Source organism: Haliotis rufescens, unplaced genomic scaffold (assembly GCF_023055435.1).
Source record: "Haliotis rufescens isolate VD_foot unplaced genomic scaffold, xgHalRufe1.0.p SCAF_6, whole genome shotgun sequence".
Taxonomy (NCBI): Eukaryota; Metazoa; Mollusca; class Gastropoda; order Lepetellida; family Haliotidae; genus Haliotis; species Haliotis rufescens.
This window is the reverse complement of record NW_025964334.1, coordinates 48,927,629-48,952,468: the sequence shown is the minus strand read 5'-3', so window position 1 is coordinate 48,952,468 and position 24,840 is coordinate 48,927,629. Positions and strand designations below refer to the sequence as shown.

The window sequence follows — 24,840 nt, the reverse complement described above, 5'->3', positions numbered from 1 at the left end:
CTAAAACAAGGACTGGTCGGCTCGGAGTCAGTATACTGTGTCTGAGTAAGGTATTCATGTTAAACTGAGGCATGGTATCTCAGTGAGCTAGCACTATAAATCGGCATTTGTCCGGACTAGTACAAGCAACAACACACCCACACGTGCATGCACGTCGCTATATAAGTGCAATAATCTTGGACGTGACAAGCTGACACATCTAGCTGACAAGCTGTAATGTAACTAGAATACTGTTGAAAGGGGTGTAAACGCATGTCACTCACTCACTCACTGCTACGGGTCTCCCGCTAATGTCCTGCACTGCTTCCTTGTTTCAGTACAATGACCTGAAGGTTAGCCTAACGGATGACCCACAGCCCAAACCCCCAAATGACAAGCTGGTGTTCGGACACCACTTCTCCGACCACATGCTGGAGGTGGCGTGGAGCAAGGATGGGGGATGGAAGGCACCAGAGATTGTTCCTGTCCACGACTTCAAGATGCACCCTGCCGCCAAGGTTCTTCACTATGCCACAGAGGTGAGTCAATGTTCAATGGCAATGATGAAGTTCTTGTTTTGGAATTCGATTTCCAAAACTGATACCCTTCCTTTTGGATATGCTGTCAATATTATGGTTGATGCTTCCATATTAAGGCCATGGAGCAGATTGAGGTTAGCAGAAAGTGTATCTGAATTGTTTTTGATGACACTTTCTTTGAATGTAAAATACTCTTGTCACTAAATTTTGTTTGGACGAGGCACTGCTTTTGAACTTTTTCAACTCACTCACGCACTGTCCAGTCAAGTTCTTATCTGGAGTAGAACTCAAACTTTACACTCATACAGGTGATGAACTGATGCATTTTTCAATTCATATTTTGACATTTTGGGGATTTTCCATTATGTCCGAGGCAACAAGTTGGACCTATGTTTGTCGTGAGAAGCACACTTAAGATTTGGTGGTCAGGGTCGGGGATTTTGGTGATTGCGTGATCATACCTTGACCATGTTGTGTTCTTGTGCCTGATTTCATGTGACAATTTTCACGTTTGTTCCATTTTGATCGTCTATGTACAATGATGAAGTGATTATCCTGAAGTAAATATATGTAACATATCTAATGGTACAAGGAGAAGAGATGACAAGACAATTGTTGGGAAGCCAATTAATCTGTATGCTAGGCACAGTCCAGTTTACGGTCCAGTCCATGGTCCTGTCCATGGTTCAGCCTATGGTCCAGTCCATGGTCCATTATAGGTCCAGTACATGGTCAAGTACATGGTCCAGTACACGGTCCATTATAGGTCCAGTACACGGTCCAGTACACGGTCCATTATAGGTCCAGTACATGGTCCAGTACACAGTCCATTATAGGTCCAGTACATGGTCCAGACCATGGTTAAGTACATGGTCCTGTCCACGGTCCAGTCCACGGTCCAGTCCACGGTCCAGTCCACGGTCCAGTCCACAGTCCATTATAGGTCCAGTCCACGGTCCAGTCCACGGTCCAGTACACAGTCCAGTACAGGGTCCAGTACACGGTCCAGTCCAGGGTCCTGTCCACGGTCCTGTCCATGGTCCAGTACACCTGGTACACCTGGTTCAACTGGTACAACTGGACCTGGGCTGGGCTCCTCTGTCTGGTGGAGATCCCAAGCTGGTGCTGATGAGAGCAGAATGTCTCATCCTGCTTTCCATAAATCACAAACCATCACTTCAGCAGTTTATTGCTCCTGTCACCCAATCTTTTGTGAGTGATGCTGATATATTTATGTCATTGCCACACCTGTTACCATGAGTTCCTCCAATAACACGGCCTCACAGTTACTGCCTCGTTAACCTTAGAACGAAATGGTGCAAGTAGTAACACTGTGCTTCTCACTTGATATTCTGCTTTGTACATGTATTTATTTGTAGGTGAGGCAAGATAATCATGCATGCCTATGATACGAAGTGATGTTCTATTCATAATTTGGCTGTGTGGAAGCTTTGTGGTAAGGCCTGGGTTTGACCGGGACAATGTTTGCAGCTGGTTTCTGGTGTACTGTCGTGATATTGTTGGAATATTGCCAAAATAATTATAAGAATTGTATATTTAATAGTACACTGAGCTTGCTGAATACTTATGGGTCAACTTAGCCATAACCTACGAAAGCCGAGTCAAGAATGAGAAATACTGGGTCAAAATTTGTTTGTTTGTTGTTAAACGCCACATTCAGCAATATTCCAGCTATATGATGGCGATCTGTAAATAATCGAATCTGGACCAGACAATCCAGTGATTGATATCATGAGCATCAATCCACGCGATTGGGATACCATGACATTCATCAATCAAATTAGCGGGCCTGACCACCCGATCCCGTTAGTCACCTCTTACGACAAGCATAGTCGCCTTTTACGGCAAGCATGGGTCAAGAACGAGGTGAGGTGAAATGGGGTTTATCATCACGTCCAAAATTATTGCACTTATATAGCAACATGCGTCTGTATGGCTGCTTGTACTAGTCCGGAGCAATGCCGATTTTTATGGTGCTAGCCCACTGAGATACCATGCCACAGTTTGTTCCCCTCTTCACACTGTTGACAAAAATGACAGTAATATTAAAACATGATCTTGGAAGATCAATCAACCTCCTCACAGCCGTATCCCGTTAGCGAAGCTCTCTACTGCTGCCACCAGTGAAAGCTCCCCACTGTGATAGGTGCCTACAACTATCCCAATTGCTTGGATTGATGCTCATGACATCAACCACTGGATTGTCTGCTCCAGACTCAATTATTTACAGACCGCTGTCATATAGCTGGAATATTGCTGAGTGTGGCGTTAAACAATAAACAAACAAACAAACAAAAAGGTGGCTACAACGACTGACTGTTGTGTTTACAAACAAGTGATGACTGACATGACACTGAATACTCTCACCCTTACTAAATTAGTTTCTTTGTCAATTTGAATTTCTGTTTCTTTATACAGGGATGTGAAATCTCCGCGGAAACGCGGAAAATCGCGTTTTTTAAAACAGTAGTCCTCAGAAAAAATCATCTTCCTCGTAAAAATTTAATTAAAAAATTAAAAAAAATATGATCGAAAACCGGACATTTGGCACGGGTTTTCCTGTTTTCGATCAGGGCTTTCACAAGCATAGGTTTTCGGACATCATATGTTTTCTGTCACGAATACTTGCACTCTAACGTGGGGTGTGGCGTCACACAGAAATTGTAAATACTCAGCTGATGGCTTGTTTTTAAGATAAAGTTGTCTTTTAGCCTGTAAGTGAATGAGATGTTTTACAGTTGTTTATGTGATAAGAGAAAAAACTATGAATGTTTCTTCAGCGTCCAAAACCCCATGTCATGGGGATATATGTTGTATTAATGTCTTATGTTTGCAATGGAGTTTTGTTTTTTCCATCAAAAGGTAAGTACAAGGTAAGTTTTTTTCAATATGCTTCAACATGGGGAAAGGGTCAGACATTGCACGCTTGTGACAGTTGTCCTTGTGTCTGGGGGATGGGGGTTGAAGTTTATGGCAGTATTGCTCCCAGACCTGGCGGGTAGCCAGGTGTGCGTAAGCTATGCCCGATTTTTTAAAAGTACTGATTTAACTTTGAAATTTTACTGCATCTGCCATCTTGTTTATTTGACTTATTGACTTTTGCCATTGACTTATTACATTTCTTGGTGTGAATGTTGTCCAAACTGCACGAAATTGCTTAAAATGCAATCAAATGTTTTAAAAACACCCCCCTAGACTTTTCCTCTTTTTTCGGGAAAACCTGCTCACATCACTGTTTATAACTATCATGTAATTGGTATAGTAAGAATGTAGGGGAGAAGTTGGCTGAATTTCAATTTGTCTGCAATCTCGAACCAATCCAATTAAACAGACGAAAAGGTAAGCTCATCTGGGAAATATGGTCAGTCATAAACCTTTTCAAAATTCACTATGATGGCATTCCCAATGACATAAACAGAAATATGAACGTGACTACTTTTGTGGACAGAGGGCAAGTTTCAATATTCTTGTAATGGCTGCTTCCATTCTGGCACACGCTGGGAAGGAGTTGGGAGATTATTAGGGGAAGGGAAGTAACTCTTCATGTGCCATTCACAGAACCACGCCAAGCACCCTCTTTTTGTCACTTGATTTATTTCATGTCACTGGGGCATGGCTGGCCCAGTCGTCTAAGGTATCACAATTTGCAGAGTTGCATCCCTTGGGAACACCAGGAACCTATGCTTATGGGTTCGAATCCTGTTTGGTCCGGTTATATTTCTGGGTTCGTCAGCACCATACCCGTGCTCGTTGGTTGTCACCGAAGTGGTAAACATCTGAGACCTGCATTACTTTGGGCTTTCCTCCCACATTAAGCTGACACGCCACGATATAACTGGAATTCTGTTCAAAGTTCAAAGTTCAAATTCACTCACTCACTCTTTCAAGTCACCTTATTGATGGCGATCCTGATAAAATGTTTAAGCGTTCAAAAATACTCTTTTGCAAACTGTACTTTAATTCTATTCCCGGCCTTTGTTCAATAAAACAATCATAAAATGGAAGAAATATATTTACAAATGTTTCTGTGATTAATAATTTCCCAACTAATGTTACTGAAAAACGTATGGAAAATCATATACATAACCGATAAGATCCAGATGTTGAAACAATGGTAAGGTTTTGACAATTTCGCAGCCCATCTTCTACGAAAACATCCGTGTAATGCGTTCTTAGTATTTGATATACATGCCACATAACAACATGTATGCATCGTCACACCGCTGTCAGATGTGTTGTCATTGTAGATTCAAAAGTAGCATGACGGCACCTTCTATTCTTTTGTAAACTAAATATATGCCTTTCCTTTATGGGATTAAGTATCATATTTCATGTATATTGCGCATCACAATTTCATGGCTGTGGACACTGCTATCTGCTCAGCAACAATAAAACTATTGTCAATATGTCAGTATACAATATAGCTTTGAAATGTGGTGCATTGCAGTGAAAGTTTCATTTGTAATTAAGCACCAATTTATGGTTATTTTTAATGTTTTCTTTTTAACCCAGCATCCTCCTTAACTTTGCAGACAATTACACAATGAAATTCACATGCTTGAGTTTCATGATTTGGGAATAACTTTAGTCCCTCACCAGCGAACCATGAGACCCAAATTGTAAAACATGACTTCTGGCCAAAATTTGTCCGATTATGCTCCTTGGTCTGTCAGGGTCCTTGTATGTTTCGCAAACGTTTTGTGTTAATATGTAATCTGAAATAATAATAATATTAGTAATAATAATAATATTCATTATGTGCCAAATCCACAGCCTAAAGTATGCTCTATGAACTACATTATTATCCAATACACTCCATTTTCATTCTCTGCTCCCTGGGAAGTATACAACCCAAGCTTAAGTCACATTGCCATCTCAGTACTGTTGAAAGCGGTGACAAACCCAGCTTCTTCGTTTGCACCTGTAAAAAGAATAACTAGTCTCATTTCTGACTACTGTGGATTTATAGCGAACTCAAAACTGCCCCAAATCTTAAAATCAAATCAACAAGATGTCTCCTGATATAGAGTGCCTGCGCTGTACATCAAAAGGTCCGATTGAAGTGTATCATGAGAAGAAGGTAGAAGACTACAATAGGCCATGCTGTAAGGAGATGCTGCATTGTTGTATCCATGGAACACACTGGCGGCACAATATGAAGATTATATCCTACTAGCTTTGATATGATGTATTACACAGGCGGCTGGGCAGCCCGATACCAGGTATGTGGGGCTTTGTGTGGGTGGACAAAAGACCACGACGGCATTGTTCCGGACATAATGTGTGTCTACCTTCATCCACTCACACCCTTGCAAGAAAAGTTAACAAGAAGATGACAAAGCTAAACGCAACAATAGACATCCTTGTTCTGTTTGGGGTCTGGTTTTGTGGGCAGTGGAGCAGAGGAGAGGTGGTGCCGGTGCCCGAGTTATGGCACTGCTTGGCTGATCACAGGGTCATGGTCACCGCACAGAGAATCAGTGGTTCGGAGAGTTGTTGGATGGGGTAGCGTCCACAGGGTGCATGGAGCTGCTGGTTTGTGGGTATTCCATCTAGGATACCCTGCAGTGAACATATGGACTGTACACACTGGGTGTAGCCTACCTGGAGGCATTTTTTGTTGCCGGTATTTGTAATTTCTGAGAAATGTACTTCAAGTTAGTGACAGTCAATGTATATTACTCAACTTTTAAGGAAGAGAATTTGTCGATGTCAACTTCCTTAGTATGAGTGAGTATGGTTTTACGCCGCTATAAGCAATATTTCAGCAATATCATGGTGGAGGACACCAGAAAATGGGTTTCACACATTGTACCCATGTCGGGAATCAAACCCGGGACTTGGGCGAAAGAAGCGAACGCTTTAACCACTAGGCTACCCGACTGCCCCTCCTTAGTATGAGGAACACAACGTTCGGAGTATATACTGACTCCTTTATCAGGTGAATAAATTCTATGAAGCAGAGAACGTATATATGTACCTGTAAGAACAACAAAAGTAATAAGATAACAAAGGTGGAAACGTAACAAGGGAAGTCAACAGTTAATAAGCTCTGACAGGTGATTTGCAATGGACAAATGGAAGCCAATACTTAGCAGTTAATTAGTCCTGATAGTTAATAGCAACGGGCAACTGGAAGCCAACACTTAACAGTTAATTAGTGCTGATTGTTGTCAGCAACGGGCAACTGGAAGCCAACACTTAACTGTTAATTAGTGCTGATTGTTGACAGCAACAGGCAACTGGAAGCCAACACTTAACTGTTAATTAGTGCTGATTGTTGACAGCAACAGGCAACTGGAAGCCAACACTTAACTGTTAATTAGTGCTGATTGTTGACAGCAACAGGCAACTGGAAGCCAACACTTAACAGTTAATTAGTGCTGATTGTTGACAGCAACAGGCAACTGGAAGCCAACACTTAACTGTTAATTAGTGCTGATTGTTGACAGCAACAGGCAACTGGAAGCCAGGACTTAACAGTTAATTAGTGCTGATTGTTGACAGCAACAAGCAACTGGAAGCCAACACTTAACAGTTAATTAGTGCTGATTGTTGACAGCAACAGGCAACTGGAAGCCAACACTTAACAGTTAATTAGTGCTGATTGTTGACAGCAACAGGCAACTGGAAGCCAGGACTTAACAGTTAATTAGTGCTGATTGTTGACAGCAACAGGCAACTGGAAGCCAACTCTTAACAGTTAATTAGTGCTGATTGTTGACAGCAACAGGCAACTGGAAGCCAGGACTTAACAGGTAATTAGTGCTGATTGTTGACAGCAACGAGCAACTGGAAGCCAACACTTAACAGTTAATTAGTGCTGATTGTTGACAGCAACAGGCAACTGGAAGCCAACACTTAACAGTTAATTAATCCTGATTGTTGACAGCAACGGGCAACTGGAAGTTGGGACCTCAATATCGAAATTAATTTTTTTGGGGGGGTAGGGGGGATAGGGGGGTTTGTCTCAAAACTCAGGGAACTTTTGAACTGGTCCTTGAACAGTTGATAGTGACATTAACAACACATCATTATGGTAGCGCTGCAACTTCTAGTTGTTTCTTGGACACCATAGTTTGGGTTCTTAGCAAGTGCTGAGCGGTATAGATCTTGAGTGTGTGAGTGGATGAGTGAGTGAGTTGGGTAATAAACCTTCCATATGGTAAGGGACATCATGATGGTGTGCATGGATAACGTGCAAGCGGCTTATTCTGGAGAATGGTGGTATACTTTCCAGTTGCCCTGAAATGGGACTTCATGTCCTGTGATTACCTAGGTTCATCACTAGGACCATGCAGTTATGTTGCCATGATAAAACTACCCACATTTCAACATATCAGTGATGGTATCATCAGACCAACACTTTCAACTTTAACAACAGTTATCATGGTAACATTCGTCAGTTATCATGGTAACAACATTGGAACTTATCATGGTAACAACATGGTAACAACATTGGAACTTATCATGGTAACAACATTGGAACTTATAATGGTAACAACATGGTAACAACATTGGAACTTATGGTAACAACATTGGAACTTATGGTAACAATGTTGGAACTTATGGTAACAATGTTGGAACTTATCATGGTAACAACATGGTAACAACGTTGGAACTTATGGTAACAATGTTGGAACTTATCATGGTAACAACATTGGAACTTATGGTAACAATGTTGGAACTTATCATGGTAACAACATTGGAACTTATGGTAACAATGTTGGAACTTATGGTAACAATGTTGGAACTTATTATGGTAACAACATTGGAACTTATGGTAACAATGTTGGAACTTATCATGGTAACAACATTGGAACTTATGGTAACAATGTTGGAACTTATGGTAACAATGTTGGAACTTATCATGGTAACAACATTGGAACTTATGGTAACAATTTTGGAACTTATGGTAACAATGTTGGAACTTATCATTGTAACATGGGGGGGGGGGGGGGGCCCTTTACCGATGAATATGTCATCATTAGAGGAAGCAAAAAACACTTGTGTGTTCCCCCTGATACAGAGGAGGGTAAACCCCAGGCTCCTGGGCCTACCTGCACAAAGCGATCTTATCGCTAAGATGATCTTAACTCCAATACTTTAACATAGGCTTACAATAGTCTTAGCGCTAAGGTCGCTTTGTGCAAGTGGGTCCTGGAGAAAACAGTTGAATAGGGGATGCTGTTTTCCTGATGACTATATCTGAAATCTAACCTTGTATTTTCACAGAGGAACAAGGAAACTTATTATTAAGCTTGTAAGTCCTATGATATATATTTTGTGAACAGTTTTTTCCTTCCAATGTATTGTGACATATTTGAATGGTTGGCAGGACTAGTGGTGAGGAGGATACACTTGGTGACACCATGTTGTTATTTGTTGTGTCAATTGATCTGGAAACAAATATTAAATCCATAGATTTCACAATGAGGTTGAACAAGTGTCTAATTTGTTTGGTCTGTTTGCTAGCAGTATTGGGAGATAATGCAAACACGGGATGAATAGGAACGCCTGTACTGTCACTATTAGTGGGAAGTTTGCTCACAGTAGCTTTGGGTTTTTGTAAAACCTCGGCTCTTGTGTTGGTAAGTGAGAAAGTGGGTGTTCATTGTTCATATCAAGGATGTCCTACATTCCCTGCTTTGTAAATAATGTACTTGAACTGTTATTACATTTTCTATACAAGTTTAACTTGTGTGTTACAGTTTGAATACATAATATGGGCGGCACCACATGCATAAGTACCAAGCATATTTGAATTTTCAAATTTAATTGTGAGAAGTCCTGGGCTGGAACATTAGCTGAAGAACAGGTTGTGTTCAAAGTAATTTGTGTGTATTTGGCTATCTCTGTTGTTCGGCCTTTTCTGCTCCGACAAAAGCTTCGGTGTATCTTGTCAAAAGAATATGCATCCGTATTTGGCGCTGTAGCGTCGGGTACCACAATGGGTGCCTGGTACCGTGTGTAACAAGGGCAGATAATGTAGAGGAAGTGCCTTCAGAACTTGCTGTTGTTGCTGTTGCTTGCCGACAATGTAGACCCTGTGACAGCATTGTGACGTCCGCACCTCACAGCCTTTGTCACATGTCATAACTGTGTATTGACAAAGCGCAGCTAACAGAAGATTCGTGGTCGGATGGGCATTGCTGAGTACACAGGCCTGTATCTACAGTTACTGCGGGTGAACGCCACATTACCCCTCCACGCTAAACAAAACATGTTTCGCTTACTGCTCCCCTGATGGCGGCAACACCCAAGCCGAAATACTCGTCCTTTATGTTGATGGTAGTTAGACTGTTGCAGATGCCAGATGGGTGTTGTGGGGTCTATGTAGTAAAAGTGAAATGGGGACATGGGAGGTTCGGGCGGTCGGTGTGGGAGGAGGGGAGGGAAAGGGCAACATTGAGGGGAGGGGATGATAATTGTGGGGAAGGGGGGTCGATGTGGATTAGGGAAGAACGAGTTAAAAAGTTGGGTTGGAAAAGGCAAACTTTGAGGGGATTGCTAGGAACAGTTGATTGTAGAATTGGAGGTGGAGAAAGGAGGTGGTGGGGGGCGTTGTGGATGAGGGAAAGAAGAGCTAAAAGGTTGAGGGGTAGGGACAACATTGAGGGGAGGTGGTAGGACATTGACTTCAGATTAACAAATCTTGCGATAACTAATTTGGTGTGGGAGTAGAATGTTGGAGAGACTTAAAGATTGGACTCAAAGACGAAAACGTGATTGAGTTTGAGATGCTTGGTTGAATATACGGATGCTGCTAAGGTACATCAAGATGGCTTCATAGGAACTGGAATTAACAGCGTCATGTTTTTATTGGAAGAAATAAAGTTGTAAGAGAAAGGTTAATTTGTGCCTAATGTCAACCTTCGAGTTGGTCTCAAACTTGTCAATTATGATCAGTCATGTTGAATATTCAAGTATGATCCCCATTATGTCTCCGACCGCCACCGTGGTCTGGGGGAAGAGCGTCCGCCCGGAGAGCGGAAGGTCCGGGGTTCGATCCCCTGCCGTGTCATACCCAAAGATGTTAAAAGATGGTACTTCTTGTTACCCTGCTGGCGCTCGGCCTTAAGGGGCTAAAACAAGGACTGGTCGGCTTGGAGTCAGTATACTGTGTCTGAGTGGGGTATTCATGTTAAACTGTGGAATGGTATCTCAGTGAGCTAGCACTATAAATCGGCATCAGTCCGGACTAGTACAAGCAACCACACAAACACACACACGTACATGCACGTCGCTATATAAGTGCAATGATCTTGGACGCGATGTTAAACCCAATTTCACCTCACCTCACCATAATGTCTCCCGATGGGCCTAGCGTTACAATACAAGCACCCCAGGCTCTCATAACTGTGTAGGGTATTTTATCACTTCCCATTTGCACATTTTTCTGATCATGACAAGTTTGATCCCGATGGGGACTCTGTCTGATCTGGATGAGGATGAAGAAGCATTGTGCAGGGTCACGCAGTGCGAGGGTTTGTGTGATGGCACAATGCCCATAACACCTGGAGAGATGGGTGGAGAGAGGCTGTGTGCTGACTGTCAACACTACACTCGAGTGTGTTGGAAGGGTGCAAGCCGCCAAATGTAGCAAGCTCATTGCAGTGAAATTCAGTTCATGTACAAATATTTGGTTAGCATGAATTTGAGCTTTTAAATTTCAAGTGTAGATTAGAACATTGTGTGGACTTGTGAGTCCTTTGTAACCTGATGCCATGGTACCTGTTGAAAAAGTCCTCTGGTTGGTGAATAGTTCATGTAGAAAGGGAGACAACTCCTGTTTACTTTCCAACTTCAACAAATCAGTTCCATGACAGGTTGGTACTGTTTCAACAAGTTACCGATCTTGTTGACTAAAACATTACACGAACTAGTTCCATTAGTTTAGTTTGAATCATGTTTAGTTAAAATGGTTGTGTTCCACCCCAATGAAAGTCCTGATTTCTTGTTTTTGAAAACATTTTTCAAGTGCAGTTTAGAATGTAGACAGAAGACCTGTGTTTCTTATGTCGAGAGTCAGCAGTCCATGTCTGTAAACTGCTGTCAGTAATAGATATAGATGTAATTTACAAGAGTGCTACATACATTTCATTGAGGTTAATTGCCTCAAAACGTTAAAGAGTGTTTTGTCAAACGCTCTAGTACAGTTTTGAATTCCAGATTCCACCTGATTCACCTCGATTCTGATCATTGTCCTGTCAACACAAAACTCATGAACATCCACAACATGCATCATGGCTTTCCTCCCACATTAAACAGACATCTCCTGTTACGAAAGAAGCAGCCTGCAAAATTGTGCTGCCCCAAGACTACTAAATTGTTTGAAGGACAAGACAAGATCCAATTATGTTGTGCTCACAAATAGCATACTAAAAGACTAAGCTGACCCTTTGTTTCTACTTGGTCATACCCAGCTAGTCTACAGCTCCAGGGCAGGGATTGACACCATTAGTCATACCAAGCTAGTCAACAGCTCCAGGAAGGGATTGACACCCTTGGTCATACCCAGCTAGTCTACAGCTCCAGGGCAGGGATTGACACCATTGGTCATACCCAGCTAGTCTACAGCTGAAGGATTGACACCCTTGGTCATACCCAGCTAGTCTACAGCTCCAGGGCAGGGATTGACACCATTGGTCATACCCAGCTAGTCAACAGCTCCAGGAAGGGATTGACACCCTTTGTCATTCCCAGCTAGTCTACAGCTCCAGGAAGGGAATGACACCCTTGGTCATACACAACTAGTCAACAGCTCCAGGAAGGGATTGACACCCTTGGTCATACCCAGCTAGTCAACAGCTCCAGGCAGGGATTGACACCCTTGGTCATATACAACTAGTCTACAGCTCCAGGGCAGGGATTGACACCCTTGGTCATACCCAGCTAGTCTACAGCTCCAGGAAGGGATTGACACCCTTGGTCATACCCAGCTAGTCAACAGCTGAAGGATTGACACCCTTGGTCATACCAAGCTAGTCAACAGCTCCAGGGCAGGGATTGACACCCTTGGTCATATACAACTAGTCTACAGCTCAAGGGCAGGGATTGACACCCTTGGTCATACCCAGCTAGTCTACAGCTCCAGGGCAAGGGATAGACACCATTAGTCATACCCAGCTAGTCTACAGCTCCAGGAAGGGATTGACACCCTTGGTCATACCCAGCTAGTCTACAGCTCCAGGGCAGGGTTTGACACCCTTGGTCATACCCAGCTAGTCTACAGCTGAAGGATTGACACCCTTGGTCATACCAAGCTAGTCTACAGCGAAGGGCAAGGGATAGACTCCATTAGTCATACCAAGCTAGTATACAGCTCCAGGGCTAGGGATAGACACCATTAGTCATACACAACTAGTCAACAGCTCCAGGGCAGGGATTGACACCATTAGTCATACACAACTAGTCAACAGCTCCAGGGCAGGGATAGACTCCATTAGTCATACCCAGCTAGTCTACAGCTCCAGGGCTAGGGATAGACACCATTAGTCATACACAACTAGTCAACAGCTCCAGGGCAGGGATTGACACCATTAGTCATACCCAGCTAGTCTACAGTGCAAGGGCAAGGGATAGACACCATTAGTCATACCCAGCTAGTCTACAGCTCAAGGGCTAGGGATAGACACCATTAGTCATACCCAGCTTGTCTACAGCTGAAGGATTGACACCATTAGTCATACCCAGCTAGTCTACAGCTCAAGGGCAAGGGATAGACACCATTAGTAATACCAAGCTACCCAACTAACCAAACTTGTAAGAGGCGACTAACAGGATCAGGTGGTCAAGCTCGCCAACTTGCATGGATCAGTTTTCATGATGTCAATCACTGGATTGTCTGGTCCAGACTCGATTATTTAAAGACCACCATCATATAGCTGGAATATTGCTGAGTGCGGCATTGAACAACAAACAAACATACTCAACTGGTCCACAGCTCAGTTCTGACTAGTGGTTTATGAAAAATAGCTTTGGCGAAAAGACAGCTTTGTTGTCATGGTGTTCACTAGTCTGAGACTAACAGTCATGTGTCATACCCTGTCCTGGTGTTCACTAGTCTGAGACTCATAGTCACGTGGCCATGTCATACCCTTTCCTGGTGTTCACTAGTCTGTGACTAACAGTCATGTGTCCATGTCATACCCTTTCCTGGTGTTCACTAGTCTGAGACTCATAGTCACGTGGCCATGTCATACCCTGTCCCAGTGTTCACTAGTCTGTGACTAACAGTCATGTGTCCATGTCATACCCTGTCCTGGTGTTCACTAGTCTGAGACTCATAGTCACGTGGCCATGTCATACCCTTTCCTGGTGTTCACTAGTCTGTGACTAACAGTCATGTGTCCATGTCATACCCTTTCCTGGTGTTCACTAGTCTGAGACTCATAGTCACGTGGCCATGTCATACCCTGTCCCAGTGTTCACTAGTCTGTGACTAACAGTCATGTGTCCATGTCATACCCTGTCCTGGTGTTCACTAGTCTGAGACTCATAGTCACGTGGCCATGTCATACCCTGTTCCAGTGTTCACTAGTCCTTGACTAACAGTCATGTGTCCATGTCATACCCTGTCCCGGTGTTCACTAGTCTGTGACTAACAGTCATGTGTCCATGTCATACCCTGTCCCAGTGTTCACTAGTCTGTGACTAACAGTCATGTGTCCATGTCATACCCTGTCCCAGTGTTCACTAGTCTGTGACATACAGTCATGTGTCCATGTCATACCCTGTCCCAGTGTTCACTAGTCTGTGACTAACAGTCATGTGGCCATGTCATACCCTGTCCCAGTGTTCACTAGTCTGTGACTAACAGTCATGTGGCCATGTCATACCCTTTCCTGGTGTTCACTAGTCTGAGACTAACAGTCATGTGTCCATGTCATACCCTGTCCCAGTGTTCACAGTGCAAGGGCAAGGGATAGACACCATTAGTCATACCCAGCTAGTCTACAGCTCAAGGGCTAGGGATAGACACCATTAGTCATACCCAGCTTGTCTACAGCTGAAGGATTGACACCATTAGTCATACCCAGCTAGTCTACAGCTCAAGGGCAAGGGATAGACACCATTAGTAATACCAAGCTACCCAACTAACCAAACTTGTAAGAGGCGACTAACAGGATCAGGTGGTCAAGCTCGCCAACTTGCATGGATCAGTTTTCATGATGTCAATCACTGGATTGTCTGGTCCAGACTCGATTATTTAAAGACCACCATCATATAGCTGGAATATTGCTGAGTGCGGCATTGAACAACAAACAAACATACTCAACTGGTCCACAGCTCAGTTCTGACTAGTGGTTTATGAAAAATAGCTTTGGCGAAAAGACAGCTTTGTTGTCATGGTGTTCACTAGTCTGAGACTAACAGTCATGTGTCATACCCTGTCCTGGTGTTCACTAGTCTGGGACTCATAGTCACGTGGCCATGTCATACCCTGTCCCAGTGTTCACTAGTCTGTGACTAACAGTCATGTGTCCATGTCATACCCTTTCCTGGTGTTCACTAGTCTGAGACTCATAGTCACGTGGCCATGTCATACCCTGTCCCAGTGTTCACTAGTCTGTGACTAACAGTCATGTGTCCATGTCATACCCTCATAGTCACGTGGCCATGTCATACCCTGTTCCAGTGTTCACTAGTCCTTGACTAACAGTCATGTGTCCATGTCATACCCTGTCCCGGTGTTCACTAGTCTGTGACTAACAGTCATGTGTCCATGTCATACCCTGTCCCAGTGTTCACTAGTCTGTGACTAACAGCCATGTGTCCATGTCATACCCTGTCCCAGTGTTCACTAGTCTGTGACATACAGTCATGTGTCCATGTCATACCCTGTCCCAGTGTTCACTAGTCTGTGACTAACAGTCATGTGGCCATGTCATACCCTGTCCCAGTGTTCACTAGTCTGTGACTAACAGTCATGTGGCCATGTCATACCCTTTCCTGGTGTTCACTAGTCTGAGACTAACAGTCATGTGTCCATGTCATACCCTGTCCCAGTGTTCACTAGTCTGTGACTAACAGTCATGTGTCCATGTCATACCCTGTCCCAGTGTTCACTAGTCTGTGACATACAGTCATGTGTCCATGTCATACCCTGTCCCAGTGTTCACTAGTCTGTGACTAACAGTCATGTGTCCATGTCATACCCTGTCCTGGTGTTCACTAGTCTGAGACTAACAGTCATATGTCATACCCTGTCCCAGTGTTCACTAGTCTGAGACTAACAGTCATGTGGCCATGTCATATCCTGTCCCAGTGTTCACTAGTCTGAGACTAACAGTCATGTGGCCATGTCATATCCTGTCCTGGTGTTCACTAGTCTGAGACTAACAGTCATGTGGCCATGTCATATCCTGTCCAGGTGTTCACAAGTCTGAGACTAACAGTCATGTGTCATACCCATGTGCATCCACCGATGCATCGGTGTATCGTCCAACTGCTACAAAATATCTTAACAGTATTTTTATTCTGCTTTACCTTTTAGCTCACCTGAAGAGAGGGTTGAATTGAGCTTACACCATGACACGATGTCAGTCAATACCTTTTACGTTTTTCCCTCACCTCTGAAACGGTAAAGCGAGTGTTGGCGGAACATTGCGATAATATTACCAACAAATGTGTCTCGAAAAAAATAATTACTGTGATTAAAAAGTGACCTGTCCTCACCATCACATACCTGTTCACATCCATTGTGTTTTGTTTGCAGCTGTTTGAGGGGATGAAGGCCTACAGGTGTGTGGACAACAAGATCCGTTTGTTCCGGCCCATGGAAAACATGAAGAGAATGAACAGGACCGCAGAAAGATCAGCTCTGCCGGTGAGTTACCAGAAAGTCTGCTTCAAGGATCATATTGTACCCAATCTGCTTAAGGTTTTTCGGGAAAAAATAATGTGTGAGAAGGAAAACCAACTCTTATGAATGGTGGCATTCTTGACATCAATGCCTGTTTTGACCCCAGTGGCGTTTCACAGTTAGATACTTGTCGTAAGAGGTGATTTATGGATCAGGGCCCACTTGCACAAAGCGATCTTAGCGCTAAGATGATCCTAACTCCCATACTTTAACATAGGCTTACAATAGTCTTAGCGCTAAGATCGTTTTGTGCAAGTGGGCCCTGGAACCTGTTCCACAAAGCGATCTTGGTGCTAAGTTGGTCGTAACTCCCATACTTTATCATAGGCTTACGATCAACGTAGCACTAAGATCGCTTTGTGGAACAGGGCCCAGGTAGTCAGACACAGTGTCATGTGTGACATCTTGGATTAATGCTCTTGATGTCAATCACTGGTTTGTTTGGTCCAGACTCGATTATTTAAAGGCCATCGTCATTTATCTAGAATATTGGTGTGCCATGTGGTGTTAAACAACAAACAAACATATAAAAACTTGTGGCAAGTGGTAGGAACACTCATCATGCTCTCGACAGACTATGATATGGAATGCTGTGGTTTACTTCTTAAGACTTTTTGTGGTGCATTGGCCAAGTTGTTTATATGTTTGAAAAACAAAGAAATTGTTATAAATGTACATAAAAATTCCATGTTTTCGTGATCCTTATGATCCCTTTTAGTTTTATTACAAGCTCAGGGCTCCAGATAACTTTTTTAGCAATTGAATTTTACTCAAAGGTTTCTATTTATATTGGGTTATTACATTTTTTATTGGGTAACTAATATTTTTTCACTCATCTATTCATCACTCTTTTGGGGTTTTCTCAAAATCAGTAAACATTTTGAGATTTCAAAAAAAAAAAGAAGAATGTTTTAGATGTATTTAAAGGTTCTAACTATACGCTTAACTCGGAAAGTAAATTAGCTCGTGATTGTGTTTCGGAAATTAGCTCCATTGTACGCATGCTCAAAAAGCTTCAGTGGGTATTTACGCATGCTGTTTTTATACATTTGAGCTTTTCATTATATGCATGCATTTCTGTATGCATGTAAATTGAAAGTAATTGGGTTTTGAATATTTTTTGGGGTATTTTACGCAAATACGCAGCTTAGAAAAAAGATGTAAAACTCAAATTTCTTTGTATGTAGGATTTGTATAATGATGTGATGACTCCTGCTTCATAGTGTTGAGGTGTTTTGTTCAGACTTTTGACGGCGGTGAGCTGGTGAAGTGTATGAGCAAGCTGATCAGCATTGACAGCGAGTGGGTGCCGTACTCGGACGCCTGCAGCCTCTATATCAGACCCACTCTCATCGGCACCGATGTAAGTTCTCTACCCCGAGTCATAGAACACGGCCCACAGGGAGTTCGTGACATACAACTATCCTAACAACATACAACATACTTTTCATTAGCCATATTGCTATTATCCTTTGTAAGTGGCCGAAGTCTTTAGTTTGAATCTTATACATGGATAGCTCAACCTCCTCTCCCATAAGGTAAAGTCTAGGGCAGGGTTGCTTAGTGGTCGCCATGTTGCTTGCTGTGCAGAGTTGCATCCCTTAGCTGCCAGGATTCGCTGTTCTTTGTGTGAATCTTGTGCCACAATTATAAGATTTGTCATCTGCTTGTGGCGCCACCAAAATGGTAAAGGTCTTTGACCTGCATCACTTTCTGCCCAAATTAAGCTGGTACCTGATCGCAATCAACTCACTCACTGACTCATGCTTTCAGAATACTCTTGTCATGGAATCCATGGCAACATTAAAGCAGCTGTTGCTGAAATTAACTTAAATAGTGTAAATGTAAATATATTTCACATGACCAAATTTTCTATCGTCTTTGTCATGGATGAGTGACTGTGCAAGGTGGGGTAGCTGTTCAAGTGTCTTCTTGTCACACTGAAGGCCAGGGTCAAATCGACCAGTGAAGATCCGGGGTAGAATAGGTCTTCAGCAACCCATGCTTATCGTAAAAGGTGACTATGCTTGTCGTAAAAGGCGATTAACGGGATCGGGTGGTCAGGCTCGCTGACTTGGTTGATGCATGTCATCGATCCCAATTGCGTGGATTGATGCGCATGATGTCAATCACTGGATTGTCTGGTCCAGACTCGATTATTTACAGACCGCCGTCATAGAGCTGGAATATGCACTCTCTTGTGCAAGTCTATTCACCCCACACTCTGTTTGTGTCCCATGGAGGTCTCACACAGTTCTGGGTCAGTAACCAATGCTTGTTGGAAAAAAACCCACTCAAATGAGGATTGGGTGGTCAAAATGTTGGCCCTGGCTGACTTTGTGTTTGTACCTCAGGGATGTTATGTCGTTGCTCATGCTATCAACCACTGGTATTTTACAGGCTGCAGTGATATATTCCACTCAAAATATGTTAAAGAACCAGATTTTTTTCTTATGACTAGTTAATATGTCATGCCATGACAGATTAACTTTGGTCATGAAAACATCAGGTGTTCTTTAACTTCTTTTGAGTAGTATAGTTTGGATATTGCTGACTTTTGTGTAAACACATTCACTCACTCACTCACTCACTAATCAAGTCTGATTTGGGATCTTTAGGCAAGACATCTTTTTGAGTTTGTCATTCACTTCACATGCATGCATCACTGACTTTCATTCTATGGCTTGTCACAATGGCTGATATCTGTGACTTGGGGGTATTTTCATTTCAGAAAATTATGATAAGAGTCTTGCCATCACCAAAATTGTTAAATATATCTTCAGATCATTTGTGATGACAATCAGTCAATGCTTGGAATTGAACCAGTTTGAAACCCTCAATAAATGCTTTTGGATTTTAGAAACTGAAATGACAACCAATACTCAAAGGCTTTTTTAAATCATGCAATAAAAAAAGTAAAAAACTGGGTGAACCTTAGTTGATAACGTGGATAAAACAGATGTTCTTTTCTTATTGTTTCCAGGGCAGTCGGGTAGCCTAGTGGTTAAAGCGTTCGCTCATCACGCCGAAGACCCGGGTTCAATTCCCGACATGGGTACTATGTGTGAAGCCCATTTCTGGTGTCCCCCGCCGTGATATTGCTGGAATATTGCCAAAAGCGGCGTAAAACCATACTCACTCACTCACTCTTATTGTCTCCATATTTCTCCACTTCAGTTCAAGGGGCCAGAATTGATGCCATTTTTCTTTGCAGGAGTTGAGGCCCTTGCTTCTACAGCCAATCACAGCGTAGCTTTGGTCGCATCTCATGCCATGCCCACCATAATGCTGTCGTAGGCACGTGGTTCCACCGTTTTCTCATACTCATACATTGCTCTTATACTTGCATGGTGAAACAAAATATTGAAGGATAATATTTCGATTGAAAAAACATGGATGATACAGTTGCTGAATGAATTTTAGAATGTTGGATGACATTAAATGTTTTTATATTATAACCAACAGTTTTCTGAAAATGTGAATTTTGTGTTCAAGGTTCTTTTTCTTCCGAGGGAAGGATTTGAACTCAATGTTTTGTTTCATCATTGTGTTCAGCGAAGCTCGTTACCATGGTTACCATCGGGCATCCATGGTAGCCATGGATACAAGTTCAAACATTGATATGAACTATGCTTCTTATGTATTAACACATGATAAGGTTGAAAATCTTAACATTGGAATCACTCATTAGGAAAACAGTTTTGGAAGGAACAACAGAAATGAATAACTGCCACCGAAGGAATAAGTTTTGCAACTTTTAAGACTTCTTGGTTGCAAACTTCTGCTACAGACTTTTATTCTACTTACCGTAGTGTCACGGTTGTAAGCACACGGGGCCTTTGTGATTAGTTTAAGAATGATTCTCAAAAGCTAGTTTTTTAGTTGAAATTTACATCATGTGCACGTGTTGACCTGCTTATCTTGATCTTTTTCAATTATTTCTGAATTTTTCAAGCCACCAACATGCATCGCCCCTGACTTCATTGTATTATCCTCTCTGTTTTGTTCAACTAGAAGTTCAAATTACAATTTACATGTTCAGAACTCTAGCTTAGAAACTTAGAAATTCAATTCTCAACGGTTTGTAAATTGGAAACGAAAAATATTTGTCATGTAAATTTGATTAATGTTGTCCACACATTGAATGGCACCCATCATGATCATGGCGAATGCTTCTATTTGTATTCCCTTGATACACAGTAGTCGCAATTAATCTTCCCATATCAGGCATTTATGTTATCTTGATACGGATGAAATGGTTACAGATTAATTTATTGGTCTATTGAACAATACGGAGACCGGGAGCGTCATGAGTCATGTTGTTTAGAAAGTCAGTGTGCGTGACTGTGAAGATTTTGTCATGCTGTACACCCGTCCAGCATCTGCTCTTGTTTCGTTTTTGCAATGGATTTATGTCTGATAGGAAAAGAAACTTAATGTAAAACTAATTTCCGACTAGTAACAAATTACCATGGCAGCTGCTAGAGGATGGTGAAAAAGGAAAGTTAATATCTCATAATTAATAATCACCCTAGTACCATCCTAGTAAAAAAAATGTGGGGTACATAAATAATTTTGAATGTCATTGTCATCAAAAAGGTAAAGATTTGGTATCAGCGTGGTGTGTCGATGTGTAGGTGGGACATTGTTCACGACACCTGTATGGAAATATGCATTGTGTGCAGGAGGCAGTGCAGAACTCCTCTTGTTACCTGCCTTGTGACAGCGCCACCTTCCTAGTTCTTGGAGTAAGAGTAGGGAGATGAGCCATTACCGTACTGTACCTATTTACTGGGTATGCTGTAGAAATATAAATGTGTGCATTGTGTGGAGGAGGCTGTGCAGAACTCCTCTTGTTACCTGCCTTGTGACAGCGCCACCTTCCTAGTTCTTGGAGTAAGAGTAGGAGATGAGCCATTACCGTACTGTACCTATTTACTGGGTATGCTGTAGAAATATAAATGTGTGCGTTTTGTGATTCAGGCATGTGTGAGTTCAACCTTAATACATCTGTTGTTGCTGAAGATGTTTGTCCCAGGTGAAAGGAATGGTATTGTCTGAATGCATCGATTGTACAAGGGATTAACAAGTCTGTTTGAATGTGTCCCTGGCAACAGACTGTTGAGAATGCATCAATCATGATTGTGTGTAACCATGGTAACAGACTGCTAAGAATACATGTCATGTTTGAGTGTAGCCTTGGTAACAGACCAATGTTAATGCATGTCATGTTTCAGTGTAACCATGGCAACAGACCAATATTAATGCATGTCATGTTTGAGTGTAACCATGGTAACAGACTGCTAAGAATGCATCAGTCATGTTTAGACTTTAAGTGTAATCATGGTAAGAAACCAAATTGTTTCATCAGTCTGCTTGAGTGTAACCATGTAACCACTGCCTCCTGAACAAGAGCAAGCCTTATGTCATGAAGGCATGTATCTCTCTTAGCTTTAGTCGGGGCGGTGGGGTAGCCAAGTTGTTACATCACAAACATTCCCCCCATGGGTACAACGTGTGAAGCCCATATTCCTGGAATATTGCTAAACTCACTCACTCACTCACTCACTCACTCACTCACTCACTCACTCACTCACTCACTCACTCACTCACACACTCCACTCACTCACTCACTCACTCACTCACTCACACACTCCACTCACTCACTCACTCACTCACTCACTCACTCACTCACTCACTCACTCACTCACTCACAAGTTTGTAGTCTGTGTCAGTAGGGGACATGGTCTTGTGGAGGCCATGTGATGGGAGGGTGTATCTCCAGTAGCTTGTAGTTGTCTGTCGGACTGTGCCAGTATGGTAGGATGGCGATGAAAACATGTATCTCAAGTATCCTGTAGTTTCATCTCTGTCAAGGACTTGGGGGCTGCCTGGCAACGCTCAACAGCCATGTGCCAGCCAGTGTAGGGGTATAATAGGGTCCCGGGGAGTCCATGTGATGAAGACACGTATCTCAGTGGTCTTGTAGTTTTATCTCTGTCGAGGACTTCGGGGCTGCAATGTGACACTCAACAGCTCTCAAGGAGGCAGAGATAACAGGTTGTTGAGGAGGAATGTAGTAGGGAAACCATGTCACTCCGTCAGCTTGCATGTGGGTAGCAGGTGCCTTGGATTACAGCATCAGGTTAATGTCAGCTTGTGTGTGTGGGTAGCAGGTGAATCGGCTTACAGCATCAGGTTAATGTCAGCTTGTGTGTGTGGGTAGCAGGTGCCTTGGATTACAGCATCAGGTTGATGTCAGCTTGTGTGTGTGGGTAGCAGGTGAATCGGCTTACAGCATCAGGTTAATGTCAGCTTGTGTGTGTGGGTAGCAGGTGCCTTGGATTACAGCATCAGGTTAATGTCAGCTTGTGTGTGTGGGTAGCAGGTGCCTTGGATTACAGCATCAGTTTAATGTCAGCTTGTGTGTGGGTAGCAGGTGAATCGGCTTACAGCATCAGGTTAATGTCAGCTTGTGTGTGTGGGTAGCAGGTGAATTGGCTTACAGCATCAGTTTAATGTCAGCTTGTGTGCGTGGGTAGCAGGTGAATCGGCTGTCAGTGTCACCCTGACAATAGTAAAATGCGTGTGGATATAACAGAATTAAGAGGTCATCAATCAGTTTTATCTTGTGGGAAGAATTCTTATCCAAAACCTCAATCCAAGATGCAACACTATACCTGAGGTCATCTATTGCAGGGTTTACTGTAGGTGTTAGCCAAGATACAACAATATACCTGAGGTTATCTATTGCAGGATTTACTGTAGGTGTTGGCCATCATACAACAATATACCTGAGGTCATCTAATGCAGGATTTACTGTAGGTGTCGGCCATCATACAACAATATACTTTGTCATTCATCTATTGCAGGGTTTACTGTAGGTGTCACCATCATACAACAATATACCTGAGGTCCTCTATTGCAGGGTTTACTGTAGGTGTCGGCCATCATACAACAATATACCTGAGGTCCTCCATTGCAGGGTTTACTGTAGGTGTCGGCCATCATACAACAATATACCTGAGGTCATCTATTGCAGGGTTTACTGTAGGTGTCGGCCATCATACAACAATATATCTGAGGTCCTCTATTGCAGGGTTTACTGTAGGTGTCGGCCATCATACAACAATATACTTTGTCATTCATCTATTGCAGGGTTTACTGTAGGTGTCGGCCATCATACAACAATATACCTGAGGTTATCTATTGCAGGGTTTACTGTAGGTGTAGGCCATCATACAACAATATACCTGGTCATTCATCTATTGCAGGGTTTACTGTAGGTGTCGGCCATCATACAACAATATACCTGAGGTCATCTATTGCAGGGTTTACTGTAGGTGTAGGCCAAGATACAACAATATACCTGAGGTCATCTAATGCAGGATTTACTGTAGGTGTCGGCCATCATACAACAATATACCTGAGGTCATCTATTGCAGGATTTACTGTAGGTGTCGGCAATCATACAACAATATACCTGAGGTCATCTATTGCAGGGTTTACTGTAGGTGTCGGCCATCATACAACAATATACCTGAGGTCCTCTATTGCAGGGTTTACTGTAGGTGTAGGCCAAGATACAACAATATACCTGAGTTCATCTATTGCAGGATTTACTGTAGGTGTCGGCCATCATACAGCAATATACCTGAGGTCATCTATTGCAGGATGTACTGTAAGTGTCGGCCATCATACAACAATATACCTGAGGTCATCTATTGCAGGGTTTACTGTAGGTGTCGGCCATCATACAACAATATACCTGGTCATTCATCTATTGCAGGGTTTACTGTAGGTGTCGGCCATCATACAACAATATACCTGAGGTTATCTATTGCAGGGTTTACGTAGGTGTAGGCCAAGATACAACAATATACCTGAGGTCATCTATTGCAGGATGTACTGTAGGTGTCTGCCATCATACAACAATATACCTGAGGTTATCTATTGCAGGGTTTACGTAGGTGTAGGCCATCATACAACAATATACCTGAGGTCATCTATTGCAGGGTTTACGTAGGTGTAGGCCAAGATGCAACAATATACCTGAGGTCATCTAATGCAGGATTTACTGTAGGTGTCGGCCATCATACAACAATATACCTTAGGTCATCTATTGCAGGATTTACTGTAGGTGTCGGCCATCATACAACAATATACATGAGGTCATCTATTGCAGGGTTTACTGTAGGTGTCGGCCATCATACAACAATATACCTGAGGTCCTCTATTGCAGGATTTACTGTAGGTGTAGGCCAAGATACAACAATATACCTGAGGTCATCTATTGCAGGGTTTACTGTAGGCGTAGGCCATCATACAACAATATACCTGAGGTCCTCTTTTGCAGGATTTACTGTAGGTGTAGGCCAAGATACAACAATGTACCTGAGGTCATCTATTGCAGGATTTACTGTAGGCGTAGGC

The 24,840-nt window shown here is 42.7% G+C and overlaps 1 protein-coding gene across 2 annotated transcripts in view; it reads left to right on the top strand.

Annotated features, from left to right (window-relative positions):
- The window catches only part of LOC124112911 (branched-chain-amino-acid aminotransferase, cytosolic-like), a 61,054-nt gene that overhangs the window by 16,033 nt on the left and 20,181 nt on the right, over positions 1–24,840 (top strand). For both annotated transcript variants that reach the window (XR_007218803.1, XM_046473098.2), the window contains exons 3-5: positions 318–518; positions 16,261–16,371; positions 17,651–17,770. Coding sequence is in view for 1 of the 2 variants with exons in the window: in XM_046473098.2 (XP_046329054.1) it covers positions 318–518; positions 16,261–16,371; positions 17,651–17,770 (432 nt within the window). In the remaining variant the exon portion in view is untranslated. The remainder of the gene's footprint in view (positions 1–317; positions 519–16,260; positions 16,372–17,650; positions 17,771–24,840) is intronic.